Source organism: Chinchilla lanigera, unplaced genomic scaffold (genome assembly GCF_000276665.1).
Source record: "Chinchilla lanigera isolate Chin_1 unplaced genomic scaffold, ChiLan1.0 scaffold00064, whole genome shotgun sequence".
Taxonomy (NCBI): Eukaryota; Metazoa; Chordata; class Mammalia; order Rodentia; family Chinchillidae; genus Chinchilla; species Chinchilla lanigera.
The window spans coordinates 3319854-3333214 of record NW_004955465.1 but is presented as its reverse complement, the minus strand read 5'-3'; the positions used below and the strand labels follow the sequence as shown (position 1 = coordinate 3333214).

At 39.9% G+C, this 13361-nt stretch overlaps 1 protein-coding gene across 1 annotated transcript in view; it reads left to right on the top strand.

The window, feature by feature from the left end:
• Smim13 (small integral membrane protein 13) overlaps positions 1-11329 on the top strand; it is a 21582-nt gene extending 10253 nt beyond the window's left edge. Inside the window, exon 2 of the mRNA XM_005398828.2 lies at positions 9971-11329. Coding sequence (XP_005398885.1) covers positions 9971-10158 — 188 coding nt within the window. The 3' untranslated portion in view covers positions 10159-11329. The remainder of the gene's footprint in view (positions 1-9970) is intronic.
• Positions 11330-13361: the final 2032 nt, after the last annotated feature.

Sequence of the window (13361 nt, the reverse complement as noted above, 5' to 3'; positions counted from 1 at the left end):
TTTGTTTTCCTGAGAAACTATCTTGTAGATAACAATATGTAAAACAATAACCATTGATAATTTCCTACCACTTTGTCTGTAATTTGGTAAGCCCCCCCCATTATTGTTATCCTTCTTTTACTCTTTAAAATAAAAAAAAAGAAAGTGAATTAAAAAAAATAATAAAGTTTTGAGGTAACAAAGGATATAAAATGAAGGTCAAGCTTTCTTCTGCTCTTAGTTTGGGCATGTGTAGGCCCAAGTGAAGAGTTGTGGCTTTGTAGGAAAAAATGCTTTTGACAGCCTCAGAAGAAATCACAAATTATACTTTTAATACATAAGAGGTGAGGGACCGGGAAGTGTTTGTCCTTTCTCCCTGTGGTGGTATCTGACAGTGTCAGGACTCTGTAAGTCATTCTCAAAGTCTTGGTGGTCATCTGCTGGCCCTTTTCACTTTTAAGTTGTTTTCCTTTGCATCTCTGATCATGTAGGCACACGTCTTGTCCAGGTATTTCATGCCGAAGCTGAGTAGTGTAATTCTAATTAAGTGACTGCACCTCTTGTTACATGGGTATCTTCTCAGTATCTTTAAAAGCCATGGTTGTGGTATGGCTTCCTGACTGACTTGTTCCTTGGTAAGAGTTAACAGTAGTCAGGACCTTGAGCAGGGGTCATGGTATCAGGTAGTTTGCTTCTAAAATGTGGTTTTGGAAACTTTGGACAAAGCTGAATGTCCCTGTAAATCCTTTGTCTTAGTGTCCTCAGTCTTGAAAGGGGTAGGGTTATGTATATTCAGAGATAATCAATCTTCTGTCAACTTTTTAGACACACACTCCCTAATTTAAATGCTGATCTGAGAAAGAAGTTGATCTAAAGTTTTGAGGTAACCTTCCAATTGAAGGTTACTAGTTCAGGGGTTGCTCGCCTCTCCTGGAGGTAGATTCTAGGTTCTTCTCACTTTGAACAAAGAATGGAAGGAAACAAGCAAAAAGCAGTGGCAAAGTTTATTCAAGACAGCAAAAATGAAGAGTGGGAGAGAAACTAGCTCTGCAGAAGGTGCTTACACCAAGTAAATAGAAAAAGAGGGAGAGAACAAAGATAAAAAGTACGTGCTGTGTCTGGGAAATGCACTGTGGGCTATTGTGGAAAGTTAGGATAGCCAAGCCTTCATGGGGTCCATATGTTGTAGTCTAGGCCATCCTATTGAAAACCTGCTTGAGTTCTCCTCAGAAGTCCTTGTGCAGAGCTTTGGGAGCTGTTCTGCGCATGTGTCTGAAATGTTGTAGCTAACAGGTCACGCCCATTTTCCCAGCCAGCTTCTGCCGCGCCCAAATCTCCCATGTCAGTCAGAAGAGCTCAGCTATACTCACAATCGTATCTCTTACAAAGACTAGATCTTTATTGGCTTTCCTTTTGATTCTAGCATCAAACAACACTTTACTGCATAACACAATAAATGTTTTGATAGGCCTACCAGAAGACATTGGTCTTATAGACCAAGAAGGCAGAAATAAGAGTGGGTCTGAGAGTCTCTGAGGCTGAAATAAGAACTTTAACCTGCTCCTTTAAAATAAGTATGCAGGATCACTGATTCTTGTCAAGGAAGAAAAATTTTCAAGACTTATCAGTAAAAGGCTGGAGAAGGATTTTTTAGAGGTAGGTATAGGACACATTTAAGAGTGGCGAGTGGGTGCTGAAGGAAATGAGGCGCAATACTGTTGGGAACTGGGGATCTTTCATGTGTTTTGGGAAGTGGCAATCGGGAGTTCTGATAATCTGTAGTCTTAGTCTTTAGAGGGTAGGAGAGGATGGCCCACTGATAGTGAGATAATGTTCTGTTCCTAGGGGAAATGCTGAAAATGTGATCCATTCATGGGAGAAAGAGGACCTTTTGTAAGTAAAGGGGAATGGGCAGACCCCTTGGCAGCTGAAAGAGAGTTGTCCAGGTTTGCTGCGCTGGGAGAAGGAAAAAGTAAATAAATTGGGCTTGTGTTCTGAGGCTGCAAGTTCCTTTAAAGTACAATTTAAAAAATCTTGATTTTCTTGTCTCCTTTCTACCTAGTTTTATTTCTTCTGTCCTATCTCAAAAGAACAAACAGCAGATCCGTCATTTCAAAGTTTCCTTGTGAGGTGAAGGACAAGGAGACAGAACAATAGAAAAATAACTGATTGGCTAACATCAGGTTACTTCAGGTCACCCTTTTTGTGTAAGGATTAAGTAAAAGGAACTTCATACTCAGTGCCCGTTGAAACTGGCCTTTTTGGGACATTTAGCGGTTATCTCTCTAATCCAGATTTCTTTAAAAGGTCAGATAAACATAAGTTTCCACTTGGTGATATATCAGCTCTTGTGACTCCATTTTGACTTTTAGCCTGGTCTGTGCAGATTAGTCCAAAACAATACTCCCTTTCATTTTCATTTAACACTACAATTAAAGTGTAAGTCCTAAGCACTCAGGGACTTTATCTAGTTTGTTCACTGCTCTAGCCCTAGATCCTAGAATATTCCCTGGTACATTACATAGTAGCCTCTTACCTGTTTGAGGCATGAAAAACATTTCTTAGTATAAATTATGAAGTTCTTGCTACACATGTCTTCAGTGGCACAAACCAGGATTGCCCCAAATGGATAACCATTACTTTATTCAGTAAAATACACTCTTTGAACTCTTTTGTACATTTGCTGTAGGTGGTGGTCACAGATTAAAAAAATTAAGTAAGCATGGGCTCTGCCCTTGAGGACTTTATACTCTGGTCTGTAAGACATTTATGCAACAGATAACTAGTAAAACTTGCGTTTTTACTCCTATTTCTGATTGTCTCACAGAATTTAGATCTCCACCTAAAACTTGTTTTTCTTGTTTTCTGTTTATGCACAAAACTTCCAGGATTATTTTACCTTCCTCATTCATTGGGGCACATGTTATAGTGTCATAAACCCATTCATCCTACCATAAATATTCCAGTGGCTCTTATAAGCATGGTTCTAAGAAATAAAGATAACTGAAACTTAGTTCTGTCCTTAAACCTCAGGTGTGGAAGGGGATCGATTCGGCCTTAACCATTCCTTAATGATTATAATTCCTTAAGTAATATTGCAACAGTCTGAAAAGATCTAATGTAGCTATGCTGTAGTTTCACGTAAAATTCATCAATCTGGGTAGGTGTGCTCATTCTCTGTTGTCAGGCTCCTCTGACATAGACAGAAACAGACTTTTCCTTTACCATTCTTATCTGCGGTGTAATAAAACGTGTCGCCTTTGTCCCTAGTTACTGGCACAAAACCTTGGGAATACCTTGAGTGTTAGGAGCCTCTTCTGTTATTAAACATCTTTTGACCACACCTGACTATGCCCATGAATTTCCTCAGGGTGGGGCTTCTAGATGGTTTCAGGGTGGGGAGGGACTACTAGAAAGACTAGATACATGGTTAGAGGGTGGGAAGTTTCATCCACACCCACTGACTTCCAGGGAGGGTGGCAGAGCAAGAGATTGAGTTATAGAACCTCTTGAACAAGAAATATGAGTACTTCACATCTTGTGTATCTCAATCTACATTCCAGATACTGCTCTTGTAGCTTTCTCCATCTCAGATGTAGGGGCCGGGGGCCCCATAGGTAGGGAAAAGATAGGATGAAGGCTTCATTGAGTTTTACTAAAAATTAATAAGGCAATTTTGACCTCTGCCACCAGACTCAATTAATTAGAAAGACAAGGACAGCTAGACCGGAGCAATTAGAAAAAACAAAGGCAAAGAATATGGAAGAAACTCAGGAAGGACCTCGGTAGCACAGTTAACATAAGAATTACAAACTTCCCCTTTAACCTAAACTACCTGTCCATAAGGCCCCCACCCAGAATCTTACTGTCCACCAAAGGACAGAGGAAAGTCATGGCCAGAAAAAATCCAAAGTTGGGATGAAAGACAAGCCAGGGACCTAGCCAGGTTCCAGGAGCCTACGTGGAACAAGGATCTCAATAAAAAGGAGCTACAGATGAGAATCTACGAGTTACTCGTTTTCAAATACTATCTACTCTTCCAGAGTAGCTGTCTGCTATCTCTCTGTCTTACCCTTTCCCCCTACCTTTAAATAGTCTTCTTTTATTTTAAACTGTGCTTGTTTAGTTCTTTTACAGAGCAGGGTTTAGGATTGCTGGGAGCTTTGTGTTCCAACAGAACAGTGGCCTGGCATGGCATGTGTGGCTTACATTCCTCCCCAGATGTTACAGGTACCTAGCAGCTTGGTTATTTCTTCTGTCAGTGGGGCTTCCCTCACCTCTGTAAGACACCACCTTTGCATATATATACATGTAACCTCTTTCCTCTTTGCTTCATCTTTTTCGTATAGTCCTGTTGTAGTCAGCTAAGTTAGTTATAATATTATAGGCAGTTAGGCAGGGCTGGGCCCTCAGCATAGAAGACAGTTGTGGCTGGAGACACCTTCACTGAAGGCCAGGCTTCAAGAAAAAGAGGAAGGACTACACCCACATCCTGTAGGGATGGACAGCAGTGATTGATATTCTAAATAGGCATCAAACACCTGGCCTCAGGTGCTGTTTCCACAGACATCAAGCGGGGGACACTCGTCTCATCCTCTCCATACCACTCATCCTGCCGACTATGCCAGTTGTCAGGGTCAGGAAGGGCTGAAGGGGTATTTTCATGGGTGAGGTCCCAGGGAGAACGCACTCAGCACAGACACCAGCAACAACAGTAAGCAGCAAGAGTTTTTATTGTCCAGCTCCTATATATCACCTGTTGTCAAAGTTTACATTCTTATGTACCGTCATAACCGTCAAGCACATGCGCGGTTGTCTATGTTAAGTCATGCTTGTGTAAGTGTTCCCTGCTGTGTGCCTGAGCCAGTGGGGTTATCCTTATATGTCCTCAGACACCTTGGCCTTTGAAGCATCATGAAGTGGCTTCCCACACACAGTGGTACCACGTTTTGTCTGTTTTGTCACTGTTAAGCAGCATGTGTGATTTGAGTATTTTGAAGAGAATTAGAACCCAGTCAATAAGAGGTCCTCTGAGTAGATCAGAGTGTATGAGTCTACATGAGGAGAGGAGTACTTATTAATCTAGGGTCAGAACCTCCCTTCAGAGGTTGGCTTGTGTCTTGGTTACTTTTCTGTGGTTGCTGAGACAAAATACCCAATGCTCAAAATGAAGGAAGGAAAGTTTTATTTAGCTTACAGTTTGTGGAGATTTCAGTCCATACTTGGCTGACTTCGAGGCAGAAGATAGCAAAGCAACTAGAGCGAAGCAGGGAACAGCAGCAGAACAGGGCAAAAAAAGAGCAAAAGGAGGGAATGGCGGCAAGCTGCCTCCTACAAACCCCACCTAAGGGGTGTGTAGCTCTCAGGTAATCTCCATGCCCTCCTCTTCCACAGGCTCAGGATGTATAGAAAGTAAGCACCCTGGCTTCCTGCTGAGTCACTTAGGCAAACCTCTAGACTCCCCAAGTTGACACAATGTATCAACCATAACAGCTTGGTTGTGCCCCTTAATTCAACCTGGCCTGACCCTGGGCAGACTGTATAATATCCAAGGTTACAGTTCTATGACCCACCTAGACCCACCCAGGAGCATGCTTTACTAATCTGTTAGGTATTTCTTTCCTTTTTTGGGGGGGGTGGTACTGGGAACTGAACTCAGGACCTTGTACTTGCCAGGCAGGTGGTTTCGCCACTGGGCTAAATCCCCAGCCCTGTTAGGTATTTCTTAATCCAGTGAAGTTGACATAGCAGGATTAAGTCACAGTCTACTCCTTGTCAACTTTAAACTCAAACACATTTTCTTAAATCATATTTAATCTCCAATATCAAGTTCATAATTCCACCTAACATAATACAGCTATCTTGTGCACAAACAGATGTGCAATAATCACTTCCACAAAGTCTCAACAGTTGTAGCATTTTCCAGAGGTCTGAGTCCAAGTCTCTTCTAGACTTAAGGCAAACTCTTAGCTCTGAAGCTCTGTAAAGAGAAAAACTAAGTTACATAATCCCAGGTTACAGTGGCACAGGGTAAACATTCCCATGGCAGAAGGGAGGGTCTAAAGGGATAGAAAAGAACTAGACTAAAACAAGGTCAAAACTCGGGCCTTACAGCTTTTCCAACTTATTGGCATTTCCAGTTTCCTGGCTTTCTATTGCACCTTTGACTTCATTCCCAGAGCTTCCTGTGCTCAGGGATTCCTTGCCTAGCCTTCAGTCCTTTCTTTGAAATCTGCATAGAAACCTCCATCACCCTACAACTCTTGTATTTTGCATTCCTATAAAACCAGCATCATGTGGATGATGCCAGGCTGTGCTATCAGCAGAAACAGTAACTAGGTCTCCTTAGATTGTGGTTGCAGTGGCTTCTGAGTGCCAGGCTGAGCACAATGAAATGAATCCCTGGAAGCCTTTCTCAAGCAAAGGTTGCAAAAACTCTTCTCAAGTGAAAAGTTGACATTTTTAAAACTTGGAGCCTGCAATGGATGAAGTTTTACATTTTTTAAATCTGCCTTTTGCACCTGATTCTTACTATAAATCTGGCTAAAGCAGTCAGCAGTACCCATGCCACAGTATGAATGTTGGGCCGTTTTGAAATTTCCTGTCAGATTTATTAGTCCACCACCCTTAATCTTAGTTTCCTGCACAATTTCAAGTCTTGGGCACAGTGTAAACAGATGGCCTCTATTCCACCTGCCAATGGAGTCCTTGTTCTCAACTTAGACCTTTTGAGTACTGACTAGAATCACCCATCAGGCTGTGCTTACTGCATTCTAAAGCTTCTCTAGCCAGCATCTCCACACTTTTCCAAACACTTCCAGGAAGCCAGTTCCAAAGCCTTCCAAACCACATGGGCAGGTACAGCCACAGCAATGATGCCACTCCTACTGTCTATATTAGTTAGCATTCTTCTTGCTGAGACATACTAGCCAACACTCACAACTTAAAGGAGGGGGAGGTTTAATTTAATTAATAGTTTCATGAGATTCACTACATGGCTGGCAGGCTGCAAGGCAGAAACTTCATGGCAGAAGGAACTTCATGGTGAGAAAAGCTCTTACTTGATGGTGGCCAGGAAGCAGCAGGGGAGCAGTGCCAGAGAACGGGCAAGGAACCACATATAGTACCCAAGGTCACACCACCATGCCCACCTAGACACATCTAAGGGCATGCTTTTTTGATCTGCTCGATGTTTCTTAATTTAGTTAAAGTTGACATATCAGTACTCATGGACATAATCTGTAATTTGCTGCTCCAAACCAGGGAGTTTTTTCATGGGTGCTACCTTTTTGACTTGGTGGTGATTGCTAGTGATTTAAAATTTTTTGAAGATAGATAATCCCAGAACTTGGAAGGCTGAGGCAGGAACATCACAAGTTCAAGGCCAGCCTGGACTGCATAGCGAGGGCCTGCCTCAAAAATAAAAAATTGACAGAGGCTCATTTCATTAAAATTGGAGAAGAGTGTGATCTTGAGGAATGCACCTATATTCTAAGCCTCTAACAACTGCAGCTGTTGTCAGTTCTTTGTTTTGTAGGTTTCTGTGCTAGGAGACTGCTTTCTCTTAACCGTCCCAAGGGCAGTAGAATATTTTGTGGTTGGAACCTCCGAGGTGATGGCCCTTCACCATAGTCTCTCAGCCAGAGACTTCATCTTCTATCAGCATCCTTATCTTGGCTCTTAATTGGGACTATCCTCTCAGATCCCACTGCCCAAGGAGAGCTGTGGTCACTTATGCATTACAGGGAATGCTTACTCACTGCCAGGCACCTAAGCATCTTAGGATACTTCTCATTTATTTCTCACAGCAGCTTTGTGAGTCTTTTGTCAGAAGTAGGACCCCTGATGCCTGCTTAGTGTTCTTTCTGCAAATTCATTCTGCCTGTTGTACAGAGTTTGGGTAATGAAAGAGAATATTATTTTGTAATATCATTAAAACGTTTTACATAGGTAGATGCTTTGTTCAAACACATAGTTAACCAAAATAGTTATGATGTGGTTCAGAAACATTTAACGTTCACACTTGAGAGCAAAAGCTTGAGAAATGGATTTGATCTTTGAGGTTAGTCTTTTAGTGTCAGGGAATCTACAGTTAAACATTTTGTTTGTTTCAGAGATTGAGAAAAAGAAATACTAACATTAAAAACTTACCCTAAAGTGGACATTACCTTGGCCTACTTTCACACAGCAGTAGAAAAAAAAGTTGGATTTTGTTTTCACAAAAAGGTAGACATTGGAATATGGTGTAGTCCATTGCTACTACTCGTTGAAACTGGGGAGTTTAGAGTAGAAGCTATCAAGAAAATACATAACAGCTGGACCTAGTGGTGCAGTCTTGTAATCCTAGCCCTTGGTCCCTGAGGCAGGAGGATCGCAAGCTTGAGCCCAACCCCGGGCAACTTAGTGACTTAGTGAGACCCTGCTTCAAAATAAAAAACAAAAAAAGGGCTGGGGATAGCTCAGTGTGAAGGCCCTGTTCATTCTCTACTGCTGCAAACAAACAAAACCATACACACAAAACATACATTAACATTCAAATCTTTGTTACAGTGGTTAATTTTATTCTCTGTTCTTAATGGTTCAGAGCTACTGAGCCCATGTGTAGAGGTTTTATCTGTTTTAATCCTTTTTGATCCTTTATTGACTGATCTGTATTTTTAAAATCTTGAACCTAGGATATTGTTTCTGGCTTTATTCTTTTATCATGTAATTAAAGAAAATTTAGTTCCAAGAAAATTATTTGTAGAAATGTATTAATACCTTGCTCCTGCCTGAAGTTTTCACCATACTGCTGTTTTGCCACTACTTAGTATTTTTCTATTTTGATTTATACAAAACTTGCATTTAGTTAGTAACATTGAGATATGAATGTCTAAGTCAGTAGCCAGCTGTATTTTTTCCTTAGGTACGTGCTCTCAGAAATTGATTTTAATATAAAAAGCATTTTTACTTAGGTGTCATAATCTCATTATAATATTAGTTTGGATGCAGCAAACTTGGATTCAAATTCCATGAAAGCAGAAGCAGTTTTTGCCATCACTGAATGAGTTTATCCATATATCTTGTACATCTTAAATATTTAATAAATGTGTTACATATGTATTATCACATGCTTATTTGTGTTATACAGCAAAACCTTGGTTTGAGAGCATAGTTTGTTCCAGAAACATGCTTGTAATCCAAAGCACTTGTATATCAAAGCACATTTCCCCACAAGAAGTAATGGAAACTGAGGTGATTTGTTCCGCAACCCAAAAGTCTATAAAAATGATCACAATACTGTAATATACAAAATACTAAATCAAATGCAAAGTACATAAAGAAAAATAAATTACCCTGCACTTACGTTTCAAAACCTTCGTGGCCAGTGTGACGGAGGCGAGACAGGAGGACGGTTACTGTGTAGCGTGGCTTTGACTATCACTAATGGAATCACTGCTACCTACTGGCTCAGTGGAATCTTTTTCTTTTCATGTAACTTTAACAAGGAACCTAGTCAATGACATTGCTTTTGCCTCCTTTTGAGGATTTTGCAGAATTGTGATTCTGCATTGTCATTCAACAGGTTCATTGCTTGCATTGCTACAGTGTTCTTAAAGTTGTGCTTTTCTACACAATTTTGCACCATTTCCCACATTTTATGCATCTCCCTAATCTCATTTGAAGTGAAGGATTCCTCCTTTTTTCTCTCTTCCTTTGCAGGATGAGATCTCCATAATGTTGGCAGAGATCACCCACAATCCTGTAGCCAGAGAGAAAACCATTGTGATCATATGACATTGAGCATCATATACTACTCATATTGCAAGACATTGCTCGTTTATCAAGTTAAAATTTATTAGAAATGTTTGCGTGTCCTGCAGAACACTCACAGAATAAGTTACCTGCAATCCAAGGTTTTGCTGTATATAGTTTTGTCGCATCCTCTCTGTTAACTATAGGATTCTGAATTGATAACATTGTATGTGATAATTTTTTTGTCTTTCTTTAGGTTGGTATTTTGTATGGCATCTATTTTTATCTAAATTCAAGTTTCTGCGGGAACTGGTGGGAGACACAGGATCCCAGGAGGGAGATCATGAGCCTTCGGGGTCTGAAGCTGAAGAAGACAGTTCATCCTCTCCCCACAAGATGAGATCCGCTCGCCACAGGAGGGCACCTGCTGATGAAGGCCACTGACTCCAGACGTGGCCCTTTATTAGTGCACTATGAAAGGCAATTGCGAGCCTCTGTCTTTAGCAACTTCACTTTGCTAAAAGACAGAAGAACATTTATACTTGGATTTTATATCCAGTTCAAAAAAAAAAGATTTATGTATAAGCCATACAGAAATAAAGGGAATTGAAACCAAATTGGGCCGTGAACATGTCATCTTAAAGGTAATAATTTGCTTCACTAGCTTTCTGCTTAACATACTTGGTCTTTGGCTCTTGGGCATTTTTTTGCACTGCTGTGAATGTGGCAAAATTTTCAGGCTTCAAAAAACTTAATTGTTTTGGTCATAAAATGTACTCTTTTCTTCACATTATAACCTGTGAAGTTGGGGTGCACCTCATTACTGTCAGCCAGGTGATAGTCGTGTGATTATCCTAGCTTGTGCATGTGTGAATTTACAGCTTTTGTACTGTCATCACTTTAACTGAAGTGTGTTGGCATCAGATGTGTCAGGTTTAATGAGCGTGTTAAGATGTCTTCAGAAAGATTATACTGTGACTCAGCGTTGAAACGAAAGGTTATCATATATGCAGAAAAGCATGGAAACAAAGTCGTGGGGGCATTCATTTGATGTGAGTGAAGCAAATATTCATCATTGGAGGAGTGATTGAAATTCCATATTTTCTTGCAAAGCATCTGCAAAATACTTTACAAGACCCAAGAAGGGAAGATACCCACAAGTAGATGAAGCTGTTCTACACTTTATCAGAGAGGTGCATGCAAAAAAATTGCCTGTCACGTGCCAGGAGAAATTGCCAAAACTTTTCCAATTGATGACAGAAAATTCAGAGCAACAAGAGGCTATTGTGACCGATTTATGCATCTAGCAGGACTATCGGTTAAGACATCAAACATCGTTTTCCAGAAGCTTCCCAAAAGCAGAAGGCAGCTGAGGTGCGCTCTTTGAAGAAGCGCTCCATCCTCACCAGTACTCTTGACGATACCCAGGGCTGTGTTGTGTAGGGAAATGTAGACGCCAGTGGGTCAGCAGAGTTGGACTTGGAATGGGAAGTTACAGTTATAACGTAACCAGTTTATTTCACACATTTTCAATGTATACCCAAAATTGATGTGATAAAGACATCTGTTTAAAAGCACTGTTATAATAAATATAAAATAAGCATTTTCTGAGAGACGCATTGTGTCATAGTGTAATGGACAGTGGTTTTTCTTAGTGATGCGTATGGTATCTTAGATAATGGTAGTTGTAAATTTGTTTTTCTTTTCAAGATAGCATTTATTTAATGGGGACTTAATTCTGACTTACAATATTAAAATTGTTATCTTTTATGAAATGGTTTTTTGGTTAACCTATTCAAAGATCTAGAGTAGTATCTTAGGAATGTTAAGAACCATCTTCTATTTCAGGAAGACTAGGACTAGTCATTCCCTTTTATAGGAGGATTTTATGCTCAAGGCCTGTGTTGTGGAGAAAATACTTCTCCACAGACAATTCAGTGACAACACCTCAAAGGTACTGGGTGTTGAAAAAGTGTGGGGCTAGGGATTTAGCTCAGCGACACAGCACCTGCCTGGCAAGTGCAAGGTCGTGAATTCGATTCCTGGTACTGGCAAAAAAAACAAAAAAATAAGTTTGTGGGCTGGGGATTTAGCTCAGCAGCACAGCGCCTGCCCGGCAAGCGCGCAAGGTTGTGAGTTTGATTCCTGATACCAGAAAAAAAAAAAAAAAAAAAAAAAGAAAAAGTATGGCTGAAACTACCTGTGTAACTGTAAAGTGACTCTTGCCAGGTTTCCATGTTTGTCTTAACTGAACTTTGGACGGAGCATTAGTGTGAAAGAGATAGGAATTGTACAACAATGAAATGCAAAGCCAACTTATTTTATGAATCTGTGTTCTTTTTATGTTTTTAGCCTTTTTTCTCAAGAGGTAGTCATCCCCTCTGTTTTATGGTGGTATTTAAATGTTTGATACCTCATTCTTCTTGCTGACAGTTTCGTTTATTAACAGCTCACTGGCTCCTCCCCAAGTTGTATTCCTCATGGAAACCTCTTTGCTGATATTGTACCAGAAGGGAATTCACAGAGCATAACTGTGGTTTTTATACAGTTGCTGGGGGAAGATTCCCAGCAGCTGAGAGTGGGGCGCAATCATTCTGTCTTCTTTTCTGTACTAGTTGTAATGTGACTGACGAGCATTAATTTTAATGTTTCATGTTTTGCTAGTGCTAAATAGCACGCTCAAATAGTTATCAGATGAAAATGCTCAACAGCATCGTGGGACTGAGAGGATATTTAAGTTAGATTTTTCAGCCTGATGTTTTGAGCTCTGGATTTTGTTTTATGGTGGATGTCCAAGTTGTAGATAATAATTGTTGCTGGAAAACTTTAACTGTAGAGCTTCCTATTATGTCAGTATTACAGAATGATGGCTGATGTAACCTTCTTCCCTCAAATCTATAGTTGTGCCCAAATTGATACAAAGTTAATTCATGTAAAGCTATAGATGTTGGGCATTATTTATTTATGCTTCAGGCATGTCTTGTTTTATAGAATTTTAAGAAATGTTCTCCTTAACTTACTTGAAATATATACCTAAAAACATATTAATAGCTCATACTCCTTAGGGAGAATAAAAACAAATGACTGATACCAGTATGAATAGTCTATAGACAAATCCTTTATTTAAGCCTTTTTCTTTTTATGCACCTGACCTCCTATAGTGTGTATGTCTAAGGCTAATATGAGAGGGAAGAGAAGTACTTAATGCAGACTTAGTTATGTTATGTGATATGATTTTTCCATCCGTTTTTCCTGTTTTAGTGTTTCGTAGTTGAACTTACCAGAATGATATTGTAGTAGCATATTCAGTCTCAGTGGAAATTGGACTAGCCTGTGGTTGATATTAACATTTAAAAAGTTATGAGCATTAAAGTCATAAATATTAGAATCTTGCCTGAACTCTTCCCAAAAATGGTGATGATCAAATAGGCCATCTTTTTGAGGATTAATTCTAAAATTGAGGACTCATATAGATCGTCTCATTTCTTTCTCATCCAACCACTCCCAAATCTTTGCCTCCAAAACTTTTTGTGAAAATTGCCTGTATGGTATCACTATTCATATTTTAATGCCAAAAACACTAAATATTTGTATAGCACGTTTAAATGAGTTTGGGAATATTTACATCAAATTAAATGTAGAACTCT